This window comes from Xyrauchen texanus, chromosome 15 (assembly GCF_025860055.1).
Source record: "Xyrauchen texanus isolate HMW12.3.18 chromosome 15, RBS_HiC_50CHRs, whole genome shotgun sequence".
Taxonomy (NCBI): Eukaryota; Metazoa; Chordata; class Actinopteri; order Cypriniformes; family Catostomidae; genus Xyrauchen; species Xyrauchen texanus.
Window position 1 is genome coordinate 12,868,738 of NC_068290.1, and position 27,152 is coordinate 12,895,889.

The following is a 27,152-nucleotide window of genomic DNA, read 5'->3' on the forward strand; positions in this document are numbered from 1 at the left end:
CATAAATGTACTTTCATAATGTTATACAATTGGTTACAATCAGACTTCATTAAAAACAGACTTTACCAAAAATAGCAGGTAATTAATTTGGGAGCAAGGCTGAAATTATTTGTAAATGGAGTAAATATAAAAAGAGTGAGATAAATTTTACAGAAAGTAATAATGTGTGGACATTTCTATTATGAAAAATTAACAGAAAATAGCATGTGGGAAATATAATTTAAAATAAGCGAATGAGCGATCAAGATAAACAAAAAATAATAACTGAAAGATGGCTCCCATTTCCCACTTGCTCAACAGTTAACTGCTTAATGAATAAATTGTTCCATGAATAACACTGAGGCATATTTTTTGTGAGTTTTCAAAATGTGCTCGTAGATCAGTTATGCATAGTTATGTGCTACACAACACTGTATAGCTTCTGTTATGGAACAGGCAAAACCTTCCTTGACAGGGTTTGGAAACAGTAGAGATAAAATGTTTGCTAATCTTTTAACGTTCCAGAATGAAAATACCAGACCATGTTGCACACAAGGGGTCTGTAAGGCATGACAGAGTTGGGCCAAAATAATATAAAAACCTTGAATCATAACATTAATCTAAATTTAAATATGTATCACTATAATCTTCCATCACATTAGCATATTAGAATGACAGATCAGTTCCTTTCCATATCCAAAAGCATATAGTGCACAGTTGAACAAAGACTCATGAAGCTTCCAATAAAAACAAACAGTCTGATTGGGGGTAGCAGGTAGCTGTTGTATACCATCGTCTGAGCTGTAGGTGATTTGTTTACATGTGCAGGTGCCGCTGTTAACTGGTTAGAGTGTGATGCAAGTTCCTCACAACAACACACAGCTGGAGTGTTTCATAAAGGGCAATAAATGCATGACACTCTTTGATGCTCCACTATGGACAAAGAGAGATTGTTATTGCAGTATAGTCACAACAGTAGGTTGATTAGGAATTTGTCATTTCAATTCTGGGATTTGAACCACTAATGTTTTAGGTTCTGGGTCCAAAGGAACATCTTTCCAAAAGAAACCTCAGATTTCAGTAATGTGTAAACATCTGTATGCACCATAATGTAGCACCATGTACTGTAGTCTAATTTAAGATCATTTTTCTCACTCTCACTGCCAGACTTCCAGGGAGGATTATAATTGCATGAGGGTGGCAGTGTGGTGAACTGTCCATCTATCTGTGTGTCTGCTACCTACCTGCCAAGCAGGATGCCATGACAAGAGAACCAGACACCCAGCAGTCAATTGTCTGGAAGGGAGCCTCATTAAAAACATATGGAGAGCAATTATCAACCGGGTCGTTGCTCGTCTTTATGAATTATTGTTCAGTAAACAAAAGAAAAGGAATGTACACAAACAAAAGACACAACTAGGGAATAATTTTTGTGGAGGCAAAAAGAAAAATGTTTCCATAAATTCAGGTGTACTCTACACAATGCACTCACACAAAAGCTTGGGCTGTCCAACCCCTGGATAAAGGAGCCTCTGAGTTCTGAAGGCCATAGAGGGCCTTTTGGTGTACAGCTGGTACAGAGTTGTAAAAATGAACACTGGTTGACAGGGTTTGGCCATGATAGACTAATAAGTGATGCTTTCTGTATTAAACAGAGTTTTGCATCTGTGAGCTGTACAGTAATTACATTGCAAGTTTACCTTTGTAAATTCTCAATAAAAAGATAACCACACATAGCATCCAAAGTGAAGATAAGCTTGTTTTAAGTGCTGCTGTTTTGCAGCCACTTTCCTCATAAAGAGCTTCCTGACACTAAAAACCCATCTAGTACTGAACAGCATTTTGTACATTTTCACATATACAATACAAAATTTCACATGTTGTCTCAAGTATGTAAGGTTTCCCTAACAGTTTTCAGCTGTGTGCATTATAATCTATTCTATTCTATTCCATATTTGCAATAGTGAAACATGCTGTCTAACTATTTGATTCTTAATTCACTTTTTGGCACCTTGTGTTTTATCAAGATTAAAGGAATATTCCGGGTTCAGTACAAGTTAAGCTCAATCAAAAGCATTTGTGGCATAATGTTGATTACCACAAAAATGTATTTCAACTTGTCCCTCATGTTCCTTATAAAAGCAAAAATCTGGGTTACAGCAAGACTCTTACAATGGAAGTGAATTGGTTCTGTTGGTTAACATGAAAATACACACTGTTTAAAAAAAATAGCCACAAAATGTAAACAATATTAGGTAAAATAACAGGAGAATTCACGTAAATGTTTTTTATAAAGCTTTGTCATTTCTGTGAAAGAAAACAAGACTTGGAGAGGTGCATATCTTTGTGAGATATCCTAAAATCATAAATGCACACCGATGGCCAAATTCAGTGAGCAAAAAAAATCAGAATCAGAATCATCTTTATTGCCAAGTAATATTTAATTATACATATACATACATACATACATACATACACACATACACACACCTTCATACATACACACACATATACATAGTGTAAATCTAAAACAAATCCGTTATATAAATTATTTAAAAAAAAAATACAGTATGTTATGTAGAGTGCAAAAGTTATTTTTTTCTCCCTTTTGTATGAAAATGCATTTGACTTTCCATTTTCCATTCACATAAGTTTTCTTTCTACACTTTGCTTTTTGAAATCCATTTCCAAGCTTTACAGTATTTCCTCAAACCGCATAGCTGTAAAAAGATTTCTCCAATTCTAGGATGCATGAAGGATACATTTTATGATAATGATGGCTGGAGCAGAAGTGAACATTTTGCCCACTGACCAAAACGGATCTGTATTTTATCGCGCCATACACCGCACTTCATGCATGCCAGATTGTCAAATTATTATAATAATTATTTATTTATATTTTTGTGGCCAGATGTTCCTATTTAGAGTTATAATAGCTTGTTAGTTGATTGATATCTGTGATATCAGCGCGTGAAGAACAAGTCCTGATTGAAATGCGTCTCACATCTGTGCAGCTCAGCAATAACTCGTGTGAGTGTGCGGCACAGTACTTGCGCTGCGCGAGACGGAGGTGCGCTGGCCTGTTGCCATCAGAGGGGAGGGCGGAACACCGGTTAAATACCGGAGACATCAGAGAGAGACAGTCACAGCATCAGCCCGCGAAACATCAGTGTCCGGAACACGGAGAGAACATGGCAAATGCGTACCTGCAAGGAGTAGAGATCTCCGCGTCTCAGTTCCTGGATATTTTCCATCATTATGACAACGATGGTAATTTATTTTCTTTATATTGTGGATTTTTGAAGTGACAATGGAATATTCTTGCCATCTGCCTTGCAACTGCTTTCCAAAAGTTTCTTTAAAATGTGTCTAATTCATCTGCCCCAATAATTAAATGCACAAGATTGATTTCCATTTCAGATATTTAAAAAAATTATATATATATTTTTGGTAGACTGATGTAAGCACATCTCCTCTGAATTGAAACCGTGTTGTGTCACTGATTTGGGGTATAAATGCTCTCAGGTAATGGATATATTGAAGGGAAGGAGTTGCAGAATTTTATCAAAGAACTTCAACAAGCTCGAAAACAAGCAGGACTGGTAAGTCACACAGTTTTTTTTTCATCTGATGTGTTACACTGCAATATTTTTATGACATTCAATATCTATCTATCTATCTATCTATCTATCTATCTATCTATCTATCTATCTATCTATCTATCTATCTATCTATCTATCTATCTATCTATCTATCTATCAAACAAGTGCATGTTTATGTGAGGTGCTTACAAAAGTCATCTAAATGGATCACATTTTGTTTCAGCAAAATGAGTGCCGCAGTCACTATGTGACCTTTTGAGAAAACATTGCTTCCTAATTATAGGAATTTCTACAATTGTATTGTAAATTGTGCTATAATTATAGTAGCCTAATGCACATATATACTGTGTACTGTTTGTCTCAAAGCAAACATTTATAATCAAGATGACGGATTTCTACTTATCAGTAGCATATGATTGAGTAGCCTGTTCTAAAACCAGTTAAAGATGCACTGAGAGAGGACAATTGAAAAAGGACAGAGACTTCACCCAGTCTGTCTCAGTCAGCATGCTAGAGTCAGTCTGTCTCCCCATCTGTGTCTCATCTGCCTCATAGAGCATAAACCCTCATTTGTGTTTGCTTTACAAAAACTGCAGCTCTCTGTAGTTGCAATTATGTGGTTGTTATGCTGTTATCTGTAAGAGAACAGCAAAGTGCTGTGTTCTGAAAACAAAGATGAAAGAACCTTTAAGCGTTATTGAAGGGAATTGCATGAAGACTTTATGTAGTGGAATGACCTTGGATGAAACTTATTAGACTGGTTTGAAGGACAGTTGTTTTTGTCTGGAAATTATGTTGAACTTGCCAAGCAAGATACTGTAAGAGGGCCAAAAAGCTGAAAAATAGTAAAAATATGCTGAATTATTTATTACTGATTGATTGTAAAGGATGTATTAATGCTATTTGAAGTTTGGGTAGATTCCAGCATTAAAGGGCTAGTTCACCCAAAAATTAAACTGCTCTCATTGTCTCACCCTCATGCCATCCAAGAAGAATTTATTTCTTCTGCAGAACACAAACAAAGATTTGTGAATATATCAGCTCTGTTTGCCCTTCCAATGCAAGTGAATTGTGACCAGACATTTGACTTTCAAATAATTTCACATTTTGAAAGTGAAAGTCTAGATTTATGGTAAAAAGGATTTAAAATTAAACTGTTTCTCACACACACCTATCATTTCACTTTTGAAGATATGGATTTAACCACTGGAGTCTTGTGGATTACGTTTATGTGACCTTTATGTGATTTGTGGAGCTACAAATGTTTGGTCACCGTTCACCTGCATTGTAAGGACTGATAGAGCAGAGATTTTATTCTAAAAATATTTGTTTGTGTTCTGCAGAAGAAAGAAGCCATACACATCTGTTATTGCATGAGGGTGATTAAATGATGAGATCATTTTCATTTTTGGGTGAACCAGCCCTTTAAGTTTAAGTAGTCACTTAGCAGACACTTTTATCCAACACAACATACATTGTACAGAGCTACTCCCTCAGGAGCAACCTGTAGATTAATTGCCTTCCTTATGGACACAATGATGATTGATGGCGTATGGAACTCAAACCAGCAACCTTTTCATTACTAGCTTTGCGCTTTATCACCTACACCACTTGCATTGTGCAGGTGATGCAAGGCAAATATCCTCAAAGATTAATGACTAATGGCAGAATTAGTAAGATAAACAGGTGTACAATATAGCATAAGGAACAGGAAGTAAAAATCCCATTGATTTATTTTTGCAGAGAAAAAAAATTATATTAAAAATGATAATTTATAAAAATTCAAAATAGACTTACCATGAGCTTCAAGCGTTGTTAAGTGATGATACTGTATATGCTTCGGTAAAAGCCACAAATCACTGTGATTTCAATTTCATAAAAAATTAAAATGTGTTATAGCCAAATTCCTGCTGAAATACTAGAGCACCAATAATCCTGAAGAGAACGTCTCTTTTGATCCACCAATTGGCTGTTACTTTTAAAATGAACACTTTTTAAAAATATTCTTGTAAATTTGTATCTTTGTCTGATTTTCACATTTATTTTTTGCTTCAAATCAGTTTGTAATGTTGTGATTCATCTCGGTGCTGATTGATTTGGTTCATGGTTTAGAACTCTTTATTGAAGAATTTTTTGAAGAATTTGAATTGAAAAATACTTCTGGAAAGTGAGTGTAAGCGGTAGTTCTAGCAGCAAGACTTGTGGTCTTTAATCAGGCATCTCATCCAATCACAATCCAGCCTCTGCTTTATAAGCTCACACAGCTGCCTTCATCGCACGTAATGCCTCATTGTTTTCACCCCACCACCTCATCACCACAAGTTTAGGTCCTGTCCTGGCTAATGGGTAATCTTCTCTCCCCTTCCGTCTTCACCTTCCAGAAGGCTCTGACGGTTCAAGCAAGTATCTGATCTCTGAACCGTAGGATGGGGCTTACGCAAAATGATATAAATATATCTTCATTCATATTCATTTCAATCATCCTGAGTCTTTACTGATAGAACTAGAAGTCAACAGTAGTCAACACTGAATGGTCACTGTTGCACTCTGTTGGTCTGAAATTGTAAAGTGACTTTCTATTACTCTATGTTGCCCCAGAGGTAGTGTCCAATGCCATTGCATCATTGAGATTCTTATGCCAATGAGTTACGGGTCCTATTAAGCTTTTAGTCATCAAGAGGAGGCGATGGACTGTGACAGGACTGAGGAAATACAACCACTGGGTTATTTCACACCTCTAATGATGTCACAGTTTTAGTTTTTTTTAACAGTCCCTAAATGTCTGTCATGGGCACCTGCTTATAAAAATTGTATTTATTCAGACTTTACTTCTAAACTGTGCATGTGTCCAGGTTTCATTTAATCTTGCTACCTGTGTCCACCTTAACTCAGGTTTGCCTCCAAATCTTTTTGAATACTGAGACACGCGTTGATTTGATAAGAACAAGACACTGAACAGTCGACTTTTGAAATGATTTTAAGGAAGTTGAGAAAATAATTCCCTTGCTCTGTGATAACGTTTACGTTTTAAAGTTTTTTTTGCTTATGAAGTGTGATCTTGCAGTAGATGATTCATGCTAAACAGTGTTCTACTGAAAATATCATATTGTAAAAATGTCCCTACGACAATGTGTCTATTAATGGCCCTATAAGCCAATTATGTAAAAATTGACTGTATTTTTTTTTAAAGGTGCATTCAGTATTTTTTCCCTAATTAAAAAAAGTTTTGCATATACATAAAGGAATAGTACCTTTGAAAAATATGTTTAAAATGATGTACACTCACAAGAGATGAAGATTTGCATGAGATGAAAACCATAGAGCAAAAGGAAATGGATTTCAGGATGGTTGTGCAATTAATCAATGGACCTTTTCAACAGACCACATGAAAACTGTCAATTAAATGAAAGAGTGTTCCACAATTGTAGGTCATTAATCATCTAGATTATCATCACCAGTTGGGGGTTGGGGTTGGGGGCTGATGAATGAAGAGCATGGAGGATCCTGACAAAAACTTGATATAAGTCATTAATGCTTCAATAGATCAGATTTGATAGTAAATTATAATACATAAATCAGAATAGTCACACACATTGGTTCTTATGTTTATATACAGCATCTGATGTGTTTTGGATGCTGGTCCCAGTTTAGGATGCTGGTGTACTGGTGTTTCTTTCCTGTTCTTACCTAGCTTAACCAGCTAGATTTCCTTTGCCCGACTAGCTTTATAATGCTGGTTGATCAGCTGTGCTAGTTAGGTTTTAATGGTGAACAGCATGGCTTTGTTGGTCCACCAACAACCCAGCACTATCCAGCATGGACATGCATGGGAATTGATGTTGGTCTGAGCTGGTCTTTTCAGGTTGGCTGTGTCCGAATAAACTGTACTGAAGCAACCACAGTGGGGTTTATTTTACATGTTATTTCAGTATACTTAATTGAAAAGTGTGCTGTATATAGATGCTTTCTCAGAATGTTTGCAGAGATACCTGCTTGAGGATATTAGGTCACATAATTTCAACCTGATTCAAGTATTTTTGCACAGTCACTGCTCCACAGTAAGACAGTACTCCAGTACCGGGGCCCGTTTTTATAGAAATGAGAGCTCCTCACTATTGAATGCAGAGCAGGATGAAAACACAATCAGCATTGTGCAATGAGGGAAGAAGATAACAGCACATCTCATCTGATTGTATTTGAGTATTTGTTTCCTTACAATTCATTGGCTTTGCAAAAGGAAACACAAATCATCCCTAAATTTCACATTTTGTAGTAAATGGATTGTCACTGCTGGGAACATGATTATAGCTGGGAAAGGCTTTTGTTTTTTTTTTTTTTTTTGGAATGGCAAAAAGATACACAATATGTCATTTAGGAGTGTCTCTTTATTGATTTTCAGGAACTAACAGACAAAATGAAAGCTTTTGTGGAGAAATATGAGCAAAATGCTGATGGGAAAATAGGTATCACTGAGGTAAGAAAACACTATGCTATGTCATGACTATTTAGCACTGATAAAATAAAGGTCTTAAAGAAATAGTTCACCCAAAAATGAAAAATATTTCATCATTTACTCACCCTCATACCATCCCAGATATGTATACATTTTCTGCTGAAAACAAACAAAGATTTTTAGGATATTTCAGCTCTGTAGATCCATACAATGCAAGTGTATGGTGACCAAAATTTAAAGCTCCAAAAATAACATAAAGGCTACATAAAAGTAATCCATATGACAACAGTGGTTAAATCTATATCTTCAGAAGTGATATGATAGGTTTGGGTGCTCAATATTTAAGTTCTTTTTTTACTATCAATCTCCATTTTTACATTCTTCTTTTGTTTTTGGAGATTTGCATTCTTCCTGCACATCCCCACCTACTGGGCAGGGAGGAGAATTTATAGTAAAAATTGACTTAAATATATCAATTATATCGCTTCTGAAGATATGGATTTAACCACTGGAGTTGTATGGACAGGGTGGGGGAAAGGAATACCTATAACGGGATTACGTATTTAAAATATAAAATATTATTAACTGTATTCCACTACAGTTACAATTTAAATAACTGTAATTAAAATACAGTTACATTCAAAAAGTATTTTGATTACTGAAGAGATTACTTTGCATTTTCTTGTCATATGTTTCATTTAATATTTAGTCCTTTCAGATGGAAAACATTTATACATATAAATGATGCAATCCAAAGTGCATCTGAACAGCGGTGAAACACTTTCTTATGATGTGTTAAATTCATACGAGCAGACAGAGAAGTAAGTTTGAAGTAAGTTTGGAGCAGAAGAAATAGAAATAAACCTTGTGTAAATTGTCAGCTTTATGCTAAGCTAAAATGCTATTTCTAGCCATTTTACATGCACATGTTACCAGGCACAAGAAAATTCACATTAGATCATAATTAATTTTTTCTAGTAAGACTTTTGACACTAGGGTAAAAATTGTATTCTTGATAATCATTTTTTTATCCTTAAAACAAGATCAATTTGATTTTCTTGTTTTAGAAACAACAATGCATTCTGGTTTTTCAGAGAATGTATTTTTTTAAATTGTTGTTTTTTTTAAATCCCTTTTCTCCCTATTTGGAATGCCTAATTCCCACTACTTAGTAGGTCCTCGTGGTGGCATGGTTACTCACCTCAATCTGGGTGGCGGAGGACAAGTCTCAGTTGCCTCCACTTCTGAGACAGTCAATCTGTGCATCTTATCACGTGGCTCATTGTTCATGACACTGCGGAGACTCACAGCATGTGGAGACCCATGCTACTCTCCATGATCCACGCACAACTTACCACGTGCCACATTAAGAGTGAGAACCCCTAATCGTGACCACGAGGAGGTTACCCCATGTGACTGTACTCTCCCTATTTTTTTTTTTTTTTTCATTTCTGAAATGCTTTCCATACAAAAACAGACTACATTCACACCACATGCCAAAGTGCATTTGGGTCACATTTAATTGCAGTGTGAATGCAGTCTTAAATGTATTCCGTACAAAATTGGCTTTAGCAACATTTGACTAATCTCAGAAAACTTCAATCCATAATATGTTTGCAGTGGTGAAAGCATGTGGATTTATGGCAATCAGTTCTGCTGTCAGCAGCTCTCTGTGGAGCATAATTTTAGAGACATTAGGTCCAGTAGAGATGCAGCCTGAGATCCAGCAGCCTTTGACACTTCATAAATTGACATCTCTTCATAGCTGACACAACTATCCTGTCTTTTCCATTGGAAAAACCAGATAAAAGTGCAAACAAAAATATGTTTTGTAAGTTGACTGGATCTTTCTCTTCACCTCTTTTCCAGCTGGTACAAATACTACCAACAGAGGAAAACTTCTTGCTATTTTTCAGACAACAGCTAAAGTCCTGTGCAGAATTTATGGAGGTATCCATTGAGGGTTTTACTTTTTTTTTTTTTTTTGTGGAAATCCCTTCTGGAAAACAGCTTAAACCAGCCTAATGTGGTTTGCTGGTTTAAGCTGGTCTCCCAGCCTGATAAGGCTGGTCTGTTTACTAGTTTTTTAAAGGGTTTGGGCACTTTTAAGCTAAAGCAGCCTAGCACTTGCTTTGCCAGGCTAGAAGACACACTAGACCAGCTAAAACCAGAAACCAACTTAGGCTGTTAGCTTTTTTATAGCAATATTTTTAGCTAAACATATAGGTTACATTTAAAAAAAATTAAAAAATAAGATAATCCTCTCATGCGATGTTCATTTAAATACAGAATAAACACTGAAGACAAGATTCAGCTGTGTTATTTGTTTCCACCACAGGCATGGAGGAATTATGATGCTGATCACAGTGGATACATTGAAGCTGATGAACTTAAGGTGAGCAAATGTGAAAAAATCATGAAGTATCAACCCAATACAAAGTTGTTGTGATCCTACATTATGTCAGTTTTCAAAAATGAAAATTCTCTCATCATTCACTCACCCTCATGCCATCCCAGATGTCTATGATTTTCTTTCTTCTGTAAAACACAAACAAAGGTTTTTTGAAGAATATTTCAGCTCTGTAGGTCCATACAATGCAAGTGAATGGTGACCAGCCAATACTTAAAACTTTAGTGGTTAAATCTATGTCTTCAGAAGCCAAAGTATATAATAGGTATGAAATTATACTTTTTACTAGTGTACTTTTTACTATAAATCTCAAGTGAAAGTGGAGAAAAATTTAAAATTCTTAAAAATTTACATTAGTTTGCCTCAGGATGCATCTCAAAGCTACAGTAGTCCAGAATGTGTGAAACTGATTCATGACTGGGTCAGTTATAGTCAGAAGCTTGATTTCAAAACCTACAATACTGTATTAACCAAATGCCCCCCTCAAATGGGTATGTACACCACAGAACTAAACAAGCACAGTGCACAACTGAAATGAAAATGGGAGAGGTTTCTTTGAACAGCTGCCATATTTACAGTCAGTGATTTGTTGAGTGCAATCTATCAACACTGGACTGCATTTGGACTACTAATGGACCCTCCATTAGGATGAGGAAAATGTTGAGAGGCCTGTGAAGGACAGATTTTTCCTTTTGGGGACAAACCCTCTATGTAAAAACATACAGTACATAACAAGGCTCAAAGACACTCCAAGAAAATGTATTACCAATTCATAAGTCGAGCCATTTCATAGTCTAAAATTGTTTTATTTTGCAGAACTTTTTGAAAGACCTTCTTCAGAAGGCCAAAAAACCATATGATGAAAAGAAATTAGAAGAATACACACTGACTACGGTAAGAGAGCTCAGCAGATAAGTCTGTGCTGTGTCACCTTGATGAGCTTTCCCATTTTGAAAGAATAAATGTTGTTTTCATTTTTCCAGCTGAAAATGTTTGATTCAAATAAAGATGGGAAATTATGTCTGTCAGAAATGGCAAGGTTAGTGAACTAGAAATTCCAAAATTGAATTTTTATTGTTGGCTTCTAACTTGGATATTTCAACTGGAAATTTGGCACCTCTTATTTTTAAACAGGCTGTTACCAGACCAGGAGAACTTTCTACTAAAATTTCAGGTCTGTCTTTAGAAATAAAGGGACCCAAAAATGAAAATTCTGTCATCATTTACTTCTGTTTATGTTGTTCCATTAAATTGCATCGCATCTTTTATCCATACCATAAAAGTGAATGATGAATAAGGTTGTCAACCCCTAAGACTATCCCTAAAAAATGTTTTCGTTTTGTGTTCCATGGAAGAAAGTAAGTAATTCGGGATTGGAAAAACACAAGGTTGCGTAATTGATGACAGAATTTTCATTTTTGGTTGAACTAATACTTTAACCCATAAACACCCTGCCTGGATTTACCCTTACCCAGAACTGAACAAATTGTTTACATCTTTTCATCAGGGTGTTACAATGGCCAGAAAAGAGTTCAACAAGATTTTTGAGTTATATGATCAGGTAAGTCCATAGAAAATTGTTGCATTGATCAGTCACTCATTCTTATGATCTAATAAACAAAATCCTCTGTACTTGGCAATGGTAATGTTGAAACAATTAAAATCCAAACCTATTGCTGCTTGATTTATTAATATACAAGTGTGCATAGATACATCAGCAAGATTGTGTCCATTTAAGGCTTAAGAAAAGCAGTAAGTAATATGCAAAGACAGTGCTCTCAATAGCTATGATATCACCTCCAACACAGTTTAAGCTTTTGGCCAAGGCTCTATTGTAATGGATTACTGTGTCCCTGAATCAGTACTAATGACAGCACCCCTGAACTTTATTGATTGGCAGGTTCAGATTGCTAACTCACAGGGAGACAGGCTCAAACACACACATTTGAAAACACAGAGAAGGTAGCATATGCTCAATATCAAAGCTATGAGGCATTTTGCTGGTCTGTATTTAGCAGGCCTGTGATTATGCTGCATGCAGTTTGTGGTGAGACAATGCAGACTGATCTTTCTGCAGTTCATTTAGAGGTGACATAAGGTGGACACCACAGTTACACTGACTTACTGGATTGGCTTATTCTCTTTTTATACCTAGATGCCTCCTGAATTTATGTAATGTTGTATTTATGTGTATTAGTCAATTTTTGACTATGCCAAAATTATCAAAATGAGATACAATTGATCACTGGGCAAAAACAGTTAAAGGTATTGTTCACCCAAAAAGGAAAATTATATAATTATTTTTTTAACCCTCATTTCATTCCAAACCTTCATGATTTGCTCCTGTCTGTGGAACAAAAATGGAGACATTTTCACACTGTTCTCTTCTTTACAATTGGATGGGTACTGGGGCCATCTAGCTAAAAAAACAATTTGACAAAAAAGCACAATAAAAACATCTATGCACTATATTTAAAAACGTCTGAAGCCATATGATAGCTTTGTGTGAGGATCAGACTGAAATGTAAGTAATTATTCACTGAAACTATTGTGCTGTGTTAACATTTTGCTAACACACTTGTGTTCCATGGAGGGCAAGTAAATGATGACAGAATTAAAAAAATTTGGGTGAACTATTTCTATAAATTTTACCAAAGGCAGCACATAAATGTATATATTTCAGGAGGTTATATAAATGTCTCAAACCATCTGAGGTTATAGGCCCACTTTCTCCAGCTGTTATATCTTCAGAGCGCCAAATGAGCGCCCAGAGACCCAGCATGTCATTGTATTGACTCTGTGTGCAAAACCGATCCTCAATGCCCTGATTTTCAATCTCTTTCTTGAGAAGATTGTACGAGGCATCCCTAATGTCTGAATAGAGATTACAGGAAATGATGGTAAAGTGGCATGACGCTGAGTTTCCGCAGCAGCTGTCACACATCTATCCTTGTTAATGGCCACAATGCTCTCCTTCTCTCTCAGGACAGGAACGGTTACATGGATGAAAATGAGCTTGATGCCCTTCTCAAAGACCTTTGCGAGAAGAACAATAAGGTATGCCTCTAAAAACCCATAAAGGGGTGTCACACTACACTTTGTGCTCCATTTACTCACAGGAGACCGTTCACAGGAGACCGGAAACGCAAGATCATGCTAAGGAATTTTGTGTGACGCTGCATACCAAAGTTCAAATTCGGTGAACTCTGCGTCACTGCAAATCTGCACAACGAGAAGACATAAGACCAATAGAAAATTGAAGCATCACACACTGACCTCTTGGCTTAATTCAAAGGATACATATTTCAAAGTTGTGTGTTTTTATTGTTGCTGGAAAGTGAGACAGTATGTTTAAAAACTTTTATTTAAAGTGATATTTACTAAAACCAGAAGCTCTCCCACACGACATTATATCCTGGTACATTGCATTGTCTGGAAAAAATGTGCATGCTCAAAGACTAGTGTGGCCGCTCCTTTAATCTTTCACACTTTCATTTCCTGAGATGAGGAAAGCAGTTTATGTATTCTACCAAGTAGTAGCCAACGATGGGCTTGTGCACAAGCAAATATCTTAAAGTAGATTCATAAAAGCATGGTAATACTAGTGAAAATTATAATCCGTTACTAGTGCATGTGGATTGCATAAGCATTCTCAACTTTAGAGGTGGCTGAAGTTTGTAATCTGAAGTTTGTAAGCACGAAACTCTGAATGGCACAGGCTGATAGGTTCTTTGAACTTATCTGTTAGCCAATCAGCAAGCTCAAATGTGATATGTTAAGCCAATCGGCTCACATGGTGCAAAGTGATGGGTCCTTTCATGTGCAATCAGGTAGCCAATAAACTTGCATATTCTCTCTTTGCCCAGCATTTATATTTGCTCAGTTTGCAAGTAAGCTGGTTTAACTGCAGCGTGCTGCAAGAGTTTTCTCTGAAAATGCTATTTGCTCAGGTGGTTGCTGGGGCTTTTTCTTCTGTCAGCTTGCACAGTAAGGTCTGGCTTTAGCCAGATGACACACAGAAGTGCATTTTTAACAAGGTAAGCCATAGCCAAATCAGGCACTGGCACACATCGTTATCTTCTAAAAAAAAAAAAAAAAAAACACACATAGCTAGGCTAAGTCACACAAGTTAAATAAGCTCTGGGCTTTCCAGGTCCACATTAAGAGTCAGATTAATAACCACACATTTAGTTCATTAGAGATTCCGTTCACTAGAACTATGCCATTCTGCCAAGAAGGCAGAGCATACATTGCTATTTTACACTCTATGCACATGGCTCTTCAGAGCAGCATCAGTACACCAGTCTTGGCAGACAATCTGCTTGCTTGGGGGGGTTGTGTTTTGTGTAATGCTTTTGCGCAGCTTCCCTGCTTTGTTGAAGGATTGTATTAATGTATAATTGTGCAGCAGCATGTCATATACAGGGTTGGGAGGGTTGCTTTTGAAATGTATTCCACTACAGATTACAGAATACATGCTGTAAAATGTAATTTGTAACGTATTCAGTTAGATTACTCAAGACAGTAACGTATTCAAAATACTTTAGAATAATTCTTCAGCATTGGTAGATTTTTTCACTTGTTTTGACTATAAAAACTCTGCCAGTACAGTAAGACAAAATACACATGTTAAAAAGACATTCTCTGAAAAACCTAAATATCTTATGCAGTGTTGTTTCTAAAACAAGATTAATCAAATTGATCTTGTTTTAAGGATTTTTTGATATTTTTACAGGGAAACTATAAAAAAATTATTATCAAGAAAACAATTTTTTGCCCTAATATCAAAGGGATTAATAGAAAAAAAGAAATGATTATCCAACGTGAATTTTCTTGATAAAAAATATGATCATGCCTGGTAACGTGGATGTAAAATTGCTAGAAATAGTATTTTAGCTTAGCGTAAAGCTGACAATTTACACAAGGTTTATCTCTATTTCTTCTGCTCCAAACTTACTTCTCTGTCTGCTTGTTTCACATCATATATATGTATAAATGTTTTCCATCTGAATGGACTAAATATTATATGAAAACAATGACAATAAAATGCAAAGTAATCAAAATACTTTTTAATGTAACTGTAGTGGAATACAGTTGCTCATATTTCGTATTTTAAATACGTTTTCCTGTTACATGTATTCCATTAGTCCCCAACACTGGTCATATTTACTTAATGCAGCATGTCTTGTGTTTTTCGAATTGTGCAGACGAAGCAGCAGCATGTCTTAACTCAGTGTGCAACAGCACAAGCAGCAGTAGATCTAATCTGCCAAGACCAATATCCTATCAATATGTCATACCCGCATTAACATGCTAAACCTTTCCGAGTTGTCATGACTGAACTTTACTTTAACTGTGTGTAAGGGAAACAACTACTGGCAATCTTTATGTTAACTGAGGTGAGAAGAAGCAGGTTGGCGCTGTTTATGCGTCACATGGGGGATCTAGACAAAATTAGGCAGGTGGTTTTAATGTTGTGGCTGATCGGTGTATTTAGACGGTACAAACATTTAAGATGTTCTTCTTATCTCTGACAGGTTCTAGAAGTCAGCAAAATCCCGACATATAAGAGTGCCATCATGGCCCTGTCTGATGGAGGGAAGCTCTACAGAACAGAGTTAGCACTAGTGTTGTGTGCAGAGGAGATGTGAACCCCAGCATCCACAATACTCACCCCTTCATACTCACACCATCCCAGAACCATTCCTCAGCTCACCTGTGAAGTGTAAATTATCTAGAACCGAATGCATATTTCTGTTCTTTCATTTAGAAAATGTATTTCACATAAACAGGCAACTGTTGGCACATACTTTTCGATTTGTTGTTTCTATACTGTTTCTAAGTGTACAGACTTTTTTAACAATGATGTGGTTACAATACTTCTGACCTACACCTTGTGCACTACATACATTGACATTTCACCTTCAACAGAGGAAACCCAGAACAGTACTTAATCCCAATACAGATTTCAATATCCAAAATATATTGATTGCCAATGTCTATTCAGTGAATAATCTTGATATCATAGACAAAAAGCAATAATGACCTCAAGGAATGCCAATGAAACATGGCCTGTTGGTGGAATCTATATAAAACTCCAAAAGGCTACATTTACTTTAGCGATGCATGTTTTTAGATGAAGACAGGCACCTGCTAGTGTGACTGTAAGCATATGCCGATTGTAATGCGTCGCCCCAGCCCTGTCTCTGATGTTAGATCAACTTAATTTTGCACTGTAAAGAATGACATGCTCCTCTATGCTGAACACAGAAAGTGTGTAAGAAGAATTTAAACTTATTGAATTACTACCAAATCCAGTGGTCCTGCCTCTTATTTCTCAACAGATAATTTCAAATGAATATCCTCTGCAAGCAATTTATATGATTTGGATCAGATGCACCATCATCACTTGTCATTACATCCATTCTGTTAGTTTTTAAAGTAAATAAAACTATACTTAAATTTCATTTTAGGACTTCAAACATTGCATGAACGTGTAACTGATGTAGAGGAACTTTTGAAAAAGAATGCAGTATCTTTAAGTACAATTATCTGCACCATCTGGATCAGTGATCTAATCTTATAATTGAATAACTGACCTTCCAATGGTGGACACTCACATTTTGTCTGGGAGCCTGGAAGGCATAAAACTTGTGTGATTGTGAACAAACAGACACGTACTCAAAAGAGAAGCATATTTTCTGGCTGGAAAATAGAAAAATTTTATATGTACCATTTGTCAATGTTTTAAAAAATATGTTAATTTTGACATTAAAAATGCATATGATTTTTAGAATTTCAACATTCTATTTGGGAGGGAATTATTTTTTGCTCAACAATTTTGTCTATTGAATCGAAAAAACACCAAGGGTGATTACAGTAAAGGGTAGTAATTGATTACATTTAATAATTACATTTGATTATGTAATCAGATCACAAAAACAAAGTACTTGTTATTGGATAAAACTACATTTAAAAATACTCGTAATAGGACTACAGTTACTTTTTTATAGATCACATTACAACATATAAAAAAAAATAAAACAAAAACACTTACATCCCGAAAATGTGTTTCGCATAATTTATTCTGGATTTATTTCGCTTAATAGTATTTCACTAAGAATAAAAATTAGGGCAGAATTTATTGTATCGTTTTCTTGAAAGAAGTCGTTGAATCAAAAAGTCCAAAAAAGTTTACAAAGTTGAAAGCTGAATCCCTTGAAACATGTATTGAAATCAAAAACCTTTTGGTTGATGTATAAAAATAAGGAAAGCATGTACCGTAGGCTATGAATGTATAAATACAATGGTGTTTTAAGGCAGCTATGGCCCAAAAATCAGAGCTTATCTAGGACTACTTATACTAAAGTGTGCAAATGTATAATTAATTATGGCTTTAGATGTACAAACCATACATTTCTTACAACATGCACACAGATATTAAAACTTAAGTCGATACAGGTGTTATTGGACAGACATTTCATATATGGCAGGAAAAACCCTATAGAGTCAGGTACAAATTCACATTAAGGCAATGTTTTAAGTCCCAAAGTATAATATGATCTACTGTATGAATGAGATGTGTTATCATATTTCAAATGGTTGCCATGGAGATTAGGACTGTGATTAGTTGCCTATTAATGCTGTTTCAGAGTATTTATGATCCCTTTGTGCTTCTGATCATTGACTCCAACATGGCCCACTGCTCCTTTGTGACCTGACAAATAAAATCAAGGTAAACACATAGTAAATTACATATTTAATACTCACGATAGTAAATATTTCATTAATAGTTTTGTTGTAAACTTCACCTTTTTCAGATCATTAAACTCTCCAGCCATAGAGACATATTCACCCCCATCCATTCTGATGACCTGTAAGAACAGGGGAGCCGTAAGCTGGAAGAGTTGTTTTTCACTGTGAAAACACATTAGCTGCCCTGTCAGGAATCCTTAACTTTACAACTATAGAGCCATTACAGTAATGCGTCAGAGCATATAATTCCATATTGATCTCTAGAGTAAAAAAAATTTTCTAATCCAATTAGAAAAAAGCTAATTCCCACTGCTACCAATCACAGTGGAAAAGTGAGAGAGAGAGGGCGATAAGGTGGAAGATCTGCCCTTTGCTCTGTCTCCATTTGGCTGTAAAAAGGAGAGGCCCTGTGGGTAAGACGTTGATGAACTCTTGCCCGGAGAGACAAAAGCACTTTACACAAAGTCACCGAACTCACCGCGCCTGACACCCAGCTGGCGTAATCACTGCAGAGGTAGGCAGCAAGGTTGGCGATCTCTCCTTGCGTTCCCAGACGACCCGTGGGTATTCTATTGATCATCGACTCCTCGAACATTCCAGTGGGATCCAGCCTGCTAAATGCTCCCTGCAAAAAGATAGGAGCACTGTAATCATTTTCTTTTTAAACAGTAGTACAATTTTATTACATAAAGTTTAAAAGCTGAAAACTACTATGCCTCTAGTGGCACCAAATGGTATTGCAAAAATGTACTGTTTTCAAACAGGTTTCCCAAATACTCCCATCACCCATTGGTCTGCCAAACAGATTGTCCCACCCCTAAACTCACACCATTGGTTAAGTCAATGGTACTTTGTCGGGATGCTCAAACAAACTGAGCAATTTTTTATTTTTACATACTTTAACCTTTATGTTGGAAAACAACTTTTAAAATGGTTTATGACTATTTTAATGAAAATTTTGAGTGCAGTAAGGGTAAACAAAATGAATGGCATGCCAATCAAGTCAATGCCACAGTGAGTTGGTCACTGTCACAGTGTGTTACTTAATTTTCCCATGAGGAAAATTAGGTTTACATTTCTGCTCCGTCAACACAAACACACAGTACCTTGGTTTTGATTGGTCCTGGCTGAATAACGTTAAATCTTATGCCGTATCTGCCCCACTCTGCTGCAAGAGACCTGTAGTCAAAGAGTACAGTCTGAGAACAGAACAATGGTCAATAATTCAGACCATTTACACATGTTCTGATTTATATTAACTTTGTACTATATTTTGTGGTAAAAACAGCATATAGTCATCATATATTCCACGACTGCTTTGAGTGCAATTATCTCCCTGTGACTCTTTTCCACAATGTTTATCACACAGTGCAAGCAATAACAAACATGCTTGCTTGAGGTGCTTTTGAGAGTCAATTCAAGGAGAATACAAATCAAAAGCCTCTTTAAGCTCTAGTTACCTTAAATATATTAATTATATTATTATTTTAATTACGCAATGAGATTTTGCCCAGATAAATCAAGAGAAAAACCACCAGAAAAAGACCTTCAGCCTTTGACAGACAGGCATACATACAATGTGTTCTATATTGTGTACAAAAAGTGGTGTTGAATGAACATCCTGTAAAGCAAACCTCCATAATGTGTTAATGTATTATGTACACATGTTTATTTAAGTGTCCATTCACCTAAGGTGCTTCATTCAGACTGTTATAGAATATAGAAACCTATATTGTACACATTACAATAGTAATTTAATATTGGTAAAAAAAGCATATTGGCAACACAAAAAACATCAATCATAGGCCATAAGATTAAAGCAATAGTTTGGTCAAAAATCATAATTCTCTCATCATTTACTCACCTATATGTTGTCTCAAACTTGAAAAAGTATAACTTTCTTCTGTGGAACATAAATAAAGATATTTTAAAGGAGATATGATGTCTGTTTGTCTATTCAATGCAAGTGATAACATTTTCAAGCTCCAAATTAGGACACAAAGGCAGCATAAAAGTAATTCAAAAGACTCCAGTGGTTTAATCCATGTCTTCTGAAGTGAGAAGTTCAGAACTTCTTTTGGGTGAGAACTATAACAATTTTCACTATAAATCTTGACATTAACATTCTCCTTAGTGATCATGATTTTAAGCGTGATTACATTTCCTAGCGCTTGACACATGCACAAGGCACTCAAGCCTGAAATTCTGATCCTGCCTAGAGACTGCAATAGCAACATGTACAGTAAAAATATTTTACATTTTGGTCTGTTCTCACCCAAAACTGATTGGATCTCTTCAGAAGACATGGATTAAACCACGGAGTCTTATGGATTAGTTTTATGCTGCCTTTATGTTCTTTTTGGAGCTTAAAAATTTGGTCACCATTTACTTGTATTGTATGGACAAACAGACATCATATCTCCATTTAAATGTCTGTCTTTGTATTCCGCAGAAGAAAGAAAATCATACAAGTTTGAGACTATATAAGGGTGAGTAAATGATGAGAAAATCATACATTTTAGGTGAACTATTCCTTTAACTGGGTGCTTATATAAGACATTAACCCAAGAAACATTTTAAGGATTCATGTTTAATTGAAAGCCTAATTTCATTCTTCAAAAGAATTAAAAGTGGTTTTATTATAATGGAGATTCTGTCGTTGAGCTTAACATGTCTTTTGAGAAAATCTTTTTAATGAGCTACTGATCCATTAGCCATCAGTTGGTCTTCAGCTGTCTTACGCTCCCGGTTGTATCTGAAGCATATTTAATGCCACTTAATCATGATCCAACCTCCTAAGAGGAGGGGATCAAGATCCCCATCTTACAATTAAAATATAAATGAAAAATACTGGCACCTTCATTATGTTTATGATTGCAGGCTTTCAAGAGTATATTAGAGAGGCATTTGACATGAGGACCTGAGTCACCTCAAAGGAGGCCACTACCTGCAAGGTGAATTGGACCTGAAAAGATGTCTGTGGGTGAAAAGTGCACATACTTGCACAACGTCTCTACGCCAGATTTAGCTGCAGCGCTCGGCACAACAAATCCAGAGCCACTTTCAGCGTAGATTGTGGTGATGGCCAGAAATGCAGCACCTGAGAGTGTTATAAGACATGTCAGCAGAATCAGTTTCATGCAGAATTTATTTAAAGGGATATTTCTCCCAAAAATGAAAATTCTCTCATCATTTACTAACCCTCTTGCCATCCCAGATGTGTGACTTTCTTTATTCTGCAGAACACAAATTAAGATTTTTTTTTTAGAAGAATTTCTCAGCTCTGTAGGTCCATACAATGCAAGTGAAAGAGTACCAAAACATTGAAGGTCCAAAAAAAATATTAAGGCGGCATAAAGTAATCCAAAAAAGTGGTAAAAGGTCTTAAATTCCAAAAAATGTAAATATATGATTTATCTTGCTGTCGCACTAACACAGCTGATCCTTTTATATCAACCATAGACTGTATTTGTATAAAAAGAGTAACTAATAACAAATACCTAGGCATTTAGCTTGTTCAAAAGTTTAATGTGCGCATTGATAATCTGATGAAAAAGCTTAGACCGAAGCTGGGAAGCTTTCATTTAAAAAAATGCTTCCCATTTGAAGCCAGAAAGATCTGTTTTAGATTATGGTGATGTGATTTGCATGCAACCTCATCATCACTTTAAATTGGATTCTGTATATCATGCTGCATTACACTTTGTAGCAAATGTTGGTTCACATATTCCCCCTTGTATTTTATATGAATCAATAGGTTGGTCCTCCTTATATCAAAGAAGAAATATGCACATGTTGCTATTTATTGCTAAGGCATTGTTAGGTAAACTTCCTACTCATACCACACCAGCAATTATAGCACTAGATCAACTAATGGTATTTATTTAACTGTTCCGAGGGTATACTCAGAGCTTGGTAAAACTGCTTTCTCTTTTTACTCTCCATGGGTATAGAATGATCTGCAAGTAACTGTTACTCTAGAATCACTTACCTCTTTAAATGTTTTTAAAAGTCTTTTAAAATCTGTACTGAAGGAATCATGCTGCTGTTTTTCCTAACCTTTGAATGGTATGGCTTGTATTAATTTTATTTTTTTGTATGTACTAATTGTTGTTTAAAATGTGTCTGTGTTATTTTATGTGAATTTGTTGGTGCAGCCATCTTGACAGAACTCCATGGTTAAATAAAGGATAAATAAAAATAAATAAATAAAGTCATATCTTCAGAAGTGATACAAGTGTGGGTGAGAAAGAGATCAATATTTAAGCCCATTTTAACTATAAATGTCCACTTTCAATTTCACATTCTACTTTTGTTTTTGGTGATTTGCATTCTTCATGCATATCGCCACCTACTAGGCAGGGAGGAGAATTTATAGGAAAAAAGGACTTAATTATTGATCTGTTTCTCACCCACATCTATCATATCGCTTCTGAAGATATGGATTTACCCACTGGAGTCATATGGATTACTTATAAGAAGCCTTTATGTGCTTTTTTGAGCATCAACATTTTGGTACCCATTCACTTGCACTATATGGACCTACAAAGCTCAGATATTCTTCTAAAAATCTTCATTTGTGTTTAGCAGAAGACAGAAAGTCATCCACATCTGGGATAGCATGAGGGTGAGTAAATGAGAGAATTTCTGTTTTTGGGTGAACTATCCAAAGAGATCCTGATATTAATTTACTTTATATCATATGGAAATGGTAAGAAAACTTTACATATATACTTCTGAGTAGCCTATTAAATGTAATTAGTGACATAAGCTAAATTTGGCTAGATGTAATCGTAGTGGAAATAGAAATACAAAAAATACATTGTGTGTCCAAAAGGTCAAGCTTATTATCAATACTATGCATATTTACACTTAAACATAATAGGCTAACAGTTAATCATTCTGTAATCACTATGTCTAAGGGAGCAGAACATTTCTAAATAATCAGATGAGGGGCCAGACTTCTGAATTAAACAGCTACGTAATTAAACAAACTCAAGAACATACACAGCCTAACCCCCATATTGCCTAAAAAACCTCCACAACTCGGTGATGAAACTGAATAATTGTATCTTGTTTGTTTTTATATCTTACCCACAAAGAGATAAAGACTAATGATGTCTTTATTTTCACAAACGTAATTAAACCAAAGCTTAGTGGTTGCTTATAGGAATACACAGAAAATGACATGAAAATGCATAGAATTGATTATAGGACCAATACAATTGAATAGGACAGTGACTTGGGGGTTTCCTGCTAAATACATCTGGTTGAGAGCTGTAGGCAATGTTACATATCTTGTGCACTTACTGCCTTCTAGTGGTCATGTGCCCCAAATCAACCACTGCATGCAGTCAACAAATCTAAGGAGACTGTTTCATCAAAGTGTTGCACACTGCTTGAGTAGGCAGGGAATGAATCGAAAAACTTTACATTTCCATCAGGTTTAAAAAATTCCTCTTCTGAATTCTGACTAATTGAAATATTCTTCAATTCAATTCCATAAACTACTTTGTATTATCTAGATCACCTTTCTCAGCTTTGATGAGACGCTTTCCGATGTCCAGTGTGACATAGGCAGTGCCGTTCAACACTATGTCTGTAATGGTTTTCCATGCATTGGGGGAGAGCTTCTCAGAGGGAGAGATGAAATTTCCTGCAGCATTGTTTATCACCACCTGTGGGACAACAAGCAAAAATGAGAGAATCCACAAAAAACTTGCAGGTGCTAAGCAGAATGGAGACAGCTTTGTAAAACTTGATAATGTAAAACCAATTGTGTCATTGCCGTAAAGATGCAGAGTTGTACCTACATCAGGCAGACCAACATCACTGACAAACTGATTAACAGCAGCCTCCACTGAGGCAGGGTCCCTCACATCACACTGGACAGCATGGACCTGATGGACACATTTATTAAAGGGCACCTATTATGGAATTTTGAAAATTACCTTTCATGTAGTGTGTAACATAGATTTAAGTGAACAAAAACATCCTGAAAAGTTTTATATATGAAAGTTCACCGTAAAAAAAGTTATTGTCTCTCAAAAGTAGGAGTCAACTCTGAGTCAATGTAATGAATCGTTTTTCCAATGAGTCATTTTCCTTTTCGTTGTGACGTCAAGACGAAAAATTATCAAATTGGCCGCTCCACTCATTGCTGTGCGCGAGACACCAGGAAAACTTGAAAGCGTCATGTCGACAACAAGACGCTGTGTTCTGAAGTGCATATCAAAAGCGACCTTTTTTCACTGCCCAGGGACGAGCATGTGAAGAATCAGTGGCTAGAGTTTATATTTACAACTATACCACACAAGTATAGCCCGAACCTTGTGCTGTGTTCAGCGTCATTTTAATGACGATTGCTTTACTGAACATGAATGCTTTCAAGCGTGGATTCATGAGCGGTTGATACTGAAGGAAGGTTCAGTACCAAGTTTATTTGGATCAGCTTCCTCCTCCGAATCACAACCTGTAAGTATTATTAATAATTGTTGCTTTTGTGTGTTTTTTAGCATGCTTAATAATATTTGTGTGTGTTGTGTACGTTACGCTCAGCGCAGCTTCTAGGTCTCCAATGTCAATTTTTTTGAAATATGTGAAATGTTTGTCGATGTTGTTGGAGTTGTCATAAAGAATAGAGCAATAACTTGTAGTAATGCAGTGCTTTACCAATATGTTTATGCGTTGGGCTAACGCAAACAATAACTGATTGGGTGTTTACCACCGAACTTTGGGCTATGATCGCTAACATAAATCAACTCAAATTCCTTCTCTGATTTTGATTTTTTTACTACAAAGTGGTGATGGGCGTTCCGTTTCCGACAATCTCTGCACAGAGTATACCAATCACAACTGACTGGGTCATCTGACCAATCACCGCAGATTAGCGTCACGCAAAGGAGGGGTTTGGAAAAAGTAGTCGTTGAACGAATCATTTGGGAGTCGGTGAGCAAATCAGGTAAACATAAATGCATATTATAAGACAACAAAAGTGTTTTTTGTCATTGCATGCATGTAAAACTGTTGTTGGGGACTCCCAAAACAATATTAGGAACATTTTAAATGCCATAATAGGTGCCCTTTAAATGTTATTACAGAATGACACAAGAGTAAAAATATGGAAAAATGAATCACTACAATTCCCAGTTGCAATGGTACAGTTCTGAGAATATAGATAAAGCAAGTGTTTTTTGTTGTTTTCCAAATGTAAAGTAGTTTAGTCCAGTTGCATGCAGGTACCTTGTTTCCTGTCTGTTGAGAGATTTCCTCAGCTGTTTTCTTTAAAACGTCCAGTTTTCTGGAATTATAGGATCATTAAAATGAATAAGTGCCCATATTAATCTTTAACCCTTAAATGCATGGTATTTCTCCAAACATGATCACAACCTCAGGTCTAAATAGATGCACAATTTACATAATTTCAGCAGTACACCCAAATTAAAATAGCCATATCATACGGTTCATGTGTTACACTTGCTATAGTTTACTTCCACTTTGCTTCTTCATCAAATAGCATTACCAAATGTAAATCAAGTCAATCACTGACACATCAGTGACACCTTGTGTTAGAAATAGCATGTATAATATGCTGGTGTAGAATTCACGCATATGGAATACTGATAATTTACCATTGTCACACAGAAAATCAACAAGATATAGTAGTAATTTGTATGAATATAGTATCCCATTGTCTTGTAATAAACAAAGAAATACATATCCTGTGATAGTAAATGTATATAGATATGAAATAATCATAAAAAAATATTATTTATCGAAGTGCTATAAAGTGACACCATTACATATCTCGAGTCTTAAATGACCCTATAAAATAATAATAATAATAAAAATAATTATGCAATTTTGCCTTCTTTTCTTTCTTTTTTAACTGTTCAGAAGAAAAAGGTTGAGGAATAATAAAGACATGTGAGCATAACTCCAAAAAAATGGATGAGGTACAGGGGTGGAAAGAGGTCCTGGGTCACTAAAGACTTTAAAAAATGATTAAACTATAGGGCTTGCTTGTAAAGTAAAATAGTTTAGAATAGAATTAAAATACCTTTACTAACAGTGTGAAAATGTGTGTGTCCAGAAACATGAGAGGGATAACTAACCTGCTGGCAATCACACACTGTGCTCCCAAAGAAGAGAGAGTAGTGGTCATGCCTTTTCCCAGCCCAGTGCCTCCTCCAGTAATGAAGGCCACTTTGTTTTTGAACGTTCCAGGGAGAAGCATTGCACCTTCAAGAGGTGGGAAGAATCCAGCCTGACTACTCTGGTATAAAGTGTTTGTCCCATTTCCAAATAACTTTTAGAGGATGCAAAATGATATTTCAGATGATTTTGACAGAGGAATATAGCAGCCAGTATAGACAGAAATTGGTTGAAAGAAATAGGTGAAAGGTCACGAGGACAGCAAATGGCAGAACATTTAGGAAATTATCCATGACTATTTACGTAACAACTAAAAATCATGCTTCAAAGTCATAATTTCCCCATTCGGTATGTTTTTGTACGTACAGTTAATGAAATAAAAACACATTTAAGCTACTCCCAAGCTAGTATATTGTTTTTACGAAACACAAAAGTAGAAATTAAGTTCCCCAAACTATTAAATCTATGCTCTTAAATGTATTCGCAGAATTTTATGAAAATACATAATTGAAATAAAATCCATGCACACATACTGCATTGCAAAATAAAGGACTTCTTACCCTTGCTTGCGTGAAAAGCTTCTTCGGAGTTAAATATCTGTTTAACATGACAAACCCTTTGAGTAGCACCATAGCGTCAAAAGAAAAAATATATTTTTAGAGAGTTTACAAATGAAACAACATGCAGATAAAGTAATACAAGAGTGAAGTAAGGCTCAGTAACTTATCCGACGCACGAAAATGACTCTACATAATTAAAGTCCCCCCAAAAAAATCCGGATAATATCTTCCGGTTTCCG

At 35.8% G+C, this 27,152-nt stretch overlaps 3 protein-coding genes across 4 annotated transcripts in view; 1 reads left to right on the forward strand and 2 right to left on the reverse strand.

The window, feature by feature from the left end:
• The window catches only part of LOC127655666 (SH3 domain-binding protein 5-like), a 263,875-nt gene that overhangs the window by 169,066 nt on the left and 67,657 nt on the right, over positions 1-27,152 (reverse strand). The gene's annotated exons all lie outside the window — the stretch shown is intronic.
• Positions 3,124-17,233, forward strand: LOC127655675 (calbindin-like). 2 transcript variants are annotated; one of them, XM_052143596.1, is made up of 11 exons: positions 3,124-3,249; positions 3,505-3,581; positions 7,981-8,055; positions 9,904-9,984; positions 10,373-10,429; positions 11,261-11,338; positions 11,428-11,483; positions 11,579-11,618; positions 11,952-12,005; positions 13,430-13,501; positions 15,982-17,233. In XM_052143596.1, the coding sequence occupies exons 1-11, from the start codon at positions 3,171-3,173 to the stop codon at positions 16,093-16,095; spliced, it is 783 nt and encodes a 260-aa protein (XP_051999556.1). In that variant the 5' UTR covers positions 3,124-3,170; the 3' UTR covers positions 16,096-17,233. The 2 variants fall into 2 exon arrangements, with proteins under 2 accessions (XP_051999556.1, XP_051999557.1); XM_052143597.1 differs by lacking the exons at positions 11,261-11,338; positions 11,428-11,483; positions 11,579-11,618.
• On the reverse strand, positions 17,416-27,102 carry decr1 (2,4-dienoyl CoA reductase 1, mitochondrial). The gene is made up of 10 exons (XM_052143593.1): positions 26,914-27,102; positions 26,314-26,507; positions 25,442-25,499; positions 24,013-24,099; positions 23,730-23,877; positions 21,200-21,299; positions 19,306-19,378; positions 18,678-18,824; positions 18,256-18,318; positions 17,416-18,161 (listed from the first exon to the last, which is right to left on the reverse strand). The coding sequence occupies exons 1-10, from the start codon at positions 26,983-26,985 to the stop codon at positions 18,102-18,104; spliced, it is 1,002 nt and encodes a 333-aa protein (XP_051999553.1). The 5' UTR covers positions 26,986-27,102; the 3' UTR covers positions 17,416-18,101.

What these genes read in the sequence shown, in the direction of transcription:
- LOC127655675 (XM_052143596.1), top strand. Translation starts at nt 3,171, where the DNA reads ATGGCAAATGCGTACCTGCAAGGAGTAGAGATCTCCGCGTCTCAGTTC. An exon ending in GGAAAATAGGTATCACTGAG is followed by an intron (nt 8,056 to 9,903) that starts GTAAGAAAACAC and finishes CCTCTTTTCCAG; the next exon opens with CTGGTACAAATACTACCAAC. An exon ending in TTTGCGAGAAGAACAATAAG is followed by an intron (nt 13,502 to 15,981) that starts GTATGCCTCTAA and finishes TATCTCTGACAG; the next exon opens with GTTCTAGAAGTCAGCAAAAT.
- decr1 (XM_052143593.1), bottom strand. Translation starts at nt 26,985, where the DNA reads ATGGTGCTACTCAAAGGGTTTGTCATGTTAAACAGATATTTAACTCCG. An exon ending in AGCTTTTCACGCAAGCAAGG is followed by an intron (nt 26,508 to 26,913) that starts GTAAGAAGTCCT and finishes ATCCTCTAAAAG; the next exon opens with TTATTTGGAAATGGGACAAA. An exon ending in CTCAACAGACAGGAAACAAG is followed by an intron (nt 24,100 to 25,441) that starts GTACCTGCATGC and finishes TGTGTCCATCAG; the next exon opens with GTCCATGCTGTCCAGTGTGA.